Raw genomic sequence first — 2813 nt, 5'->3', positions numbered from 1 at the left:
TTCTGTCTCATGGGGAGACACGGAAAGGTGGTTCTTCTGCCCAGCTCTGGTTTGGTCAGGAGAAACAACTCTGCTGGACAGAAGGATTTCTCCCCAGCCAAGGGAGGGAAAGGCAATAAAAACTTAGTGTCTTTCCAAGTTAGTTACTTGGAGCTCCAGGGACACCTCACAGGACACTCTGGGGAATGGAGTATGTGACGTATTCACCTGCTCCTCTGCTGTGAGCTGGGCTGGGCTCCTGGGATGGAGGGAGCTCACTGCAACCCAGCAGCCCTGACAAGAGACAGCTCTGCCCAGGAGCAGCTCCACTGCCAAGAGCACAGGGCTGGGGACACTGCCTGTAGGCACCGAGGGGAGACCTGTGAGGCTGAGAGAGCTGATGGATGCTGAGAGCTCACTGGAGGAGAAATCTCCACAGCATTCTGCCTGGTATGTCTGTGGGTGCAGGGCAATGCAGGTTCTGTTCCTGGAGGGATCTCCTAAAGCTGGGAGATGGGGCAGTGTGTGGGGTCTGTCAGGAGGACAGGTTCTCTCTAGGACCAGAAAGTGCTGCCTGGAAGGGATACCCTTCTGCCCCATGAGAGGGACAGGGCAGGACAGGTGTCTTGTCCTGGGCATGGCTGCAGATGTGTAAAGCCGTGTGTGCATCCAGGGGTGCCCAGGTCTTTCCCTGCGCCCTGGGGGCTGTGTGCTGGGGTAGGGACCCTGCTCCTACCAGGGTCAGCACTCAGCCTGCCTGGTGGGCTTCCATCCACGTTGGTGCACAAAGAAGCTCTGGGTGGAATGTGTGACCCATGGAAGGACAGTGTAGGGTCCTTCTGCTGTCAGTGTGTAGAACAGGTTTGCTCCAAGCTCTAGCGGATCCCCGGCAACTTCCCAGACACTTTTCAAGAACACTGAGGATGAATTTTCCACTCCAGGGAAAGAGACTTTGCTTTGAATTTTCTGCTCCTGTGCACTGGGTGGGAATTGGGAGCTGAACTTTTCTTGATAACTTTGCAGAAGGCAGTGCAAACTCATTGGTCATTAGGACTTGTCAGAGCATCTCCTGAGCCCTGCACACACAGAGGTTCCCCGGGGCAGTGCCCTGATGCCAGGAGGGGTTTGCAGAGCAGAGCTGAGCGCAGGGCAGTTGGGATGAGGTCTGTGAGGACCGAGCAGGAGGTGACATGGTCAAAGAGAAGCAGCTGCAGGGACAGCTCCAGGCAGCAGAGACATTGGCAGGGAGAGACAAAGAATGAGCTGCTCCCAGAAATGCCCTGACTATCGGGATTTGGGACCTCCCTGATATCCCACACAGTGCAGACAATGATGTTCAACAGGGAACACCAGGTTGTGATCAGAGAGCGTGCAGCACAGGGCAGCTGAGAGCAGGGCTGATGGACAGAGCAGCTCTCCCCACTGCACTCAGGGGAAGGTTTCACTGACACTGCAGCAGCAATGTCAGGGAGTTCTGACAGAAGAAACACTCCTCAGGTGCAGTCAGGAGAAATCCAAAGCACAAAGCAAAGAGTCAGTCTCAGGGTGTTCCCTAAGAGTATCAAGAATTTTTCCTCAAAGCAAAATTCCTTTAAATCTCACTGCCTTTACCTCCTAGGACAGGTCCCCACACTCGACAGCAGCAGATGTCCAACAGCAGCTCCATCAACCAGTTCCTCCTCCTGCCCTTTGCAGACACACGGGAGCTGCAGCTCCTGCACTTCTGGCTCTTCATGGGCATCTACCTGGCTGCTCTCCTGGGTAATGGCCTCATCATCATCACCATAGCCTGTGACCACCACCTCCACACCCCCATGTACTTCTTCCTCCTCAACCTCTCCTTTACTGACCTTGGCTGCATCTCTACCACTGTTCCCAAATCCATGGCCAATTCCTTGTGGGACACCTGGGCCATTTCCTCCACAGGATGTGTGGCTCAAATCTTTTCCTTTGTATTTTTGATCTCCACAGAGTTCTGTCTTCTGACTGTCATGGCCTATGACCGCTACGTTGCCATCTGCCACCCCCTGCACTACGGGACCCTCCTGGGCAGCAGAGCTTGTGTCCACATGGCAGCAGCTGCCTGGGCCACTGGGTTTCTCAGTGCTGTGCTGCACACAGCCAATACATTTTCACTGCCCCTCTGCCATGGCAATGCCGTTGACCAGTTCTTCTGTGAAATCCCCCAGATCCTCAGGCTCTCCTGCTCAGACACCTACCTCAGGGAAACTGGACTCATTGTGGTCGTTGTCTGTTTATTTTTTGGGTGTTTTTTGTTCATTGTGGTGTCCTATGTGCAGATCTTCAGGGCTGTGCTGAGGATCCCCTCGCAGCAGGGACGGCACAAAGCCTTTTCCACCTGCCTCCCTCACCTGGCTGTGGTCTCACTGTTCCTCAGCACTGCTGTGTTTGCCAACCTGAAGCCCCCCTCCATCTCCTCCATCTCTCTGGACCTGGCAGTGGCATTTCTTTACTCGGTGTTTCCACCAGCAGTGAACCCCCTCATCTACAGCATGAGGAACCAGGAGCTCAAGGATGCCATGTGGAAACTGATGACTGGATGGTTCAGAGTAGCAATAAACTGCTCATCTTCTTCTTCCTATCACTGGCCATGGAAGTCAATTTAGGACCAACCTGTTTTTAATACTTGCTTTAGTTTAGATTTTTTTTTCTTTCTTGTTTGTCAAAGCTATATTAACATGGGACACGTTTATCTTATTCCTAATTAAGTATCTCCAAGTCTCATATGACCCAGACACTTTGTTATGACCAGCTCTGCTCTCTTTCCATCATACCTGCCTGAAAGGTGCACAAAGTTTTCTTTTATTTTCTCC

General features: G+C 52.8%; 1 protein-coding gene across 1 annotated transcript; it reads left to right on the top strand.

The window, feature by feature from the left end:
- Positions 1–1625: 1625 nt before the first annotated feature.
- On the top strand, positions 1626–2606 carry LOC311199983 (olfactory receptor 14A16-like; the record flags this gene model as incomplete). Its single annotated transcript, XM_084274132.1, has 1 exon — positions 1626–2606. One exon carries the CDS (start codon positions 1626–1628, stop codon positions 2604–2606), a length of 981 nt encoding a protein of 326 aa, XP_084130258.1.
- Positions 2607–2813: the final 207 nt, after the last annotated feature.

This window comes from Gallinula chloropus (genome assembly GCF_964237585.1).
Source record: "Gallinula chloropus genome assembly, chromosome: 22".
Classification (NCBI taxonomy): domain Eukaryota; kingdom Metazoa; phylum Chordata; class Aves; order Gruiformes; family Rallidae; genus Gallinula; species Gallinula chloropus.
Note: the sequence above shows the minus strand (reverse complement) of the source record. Positions and strands in the feature narration are given on the sequence as shown.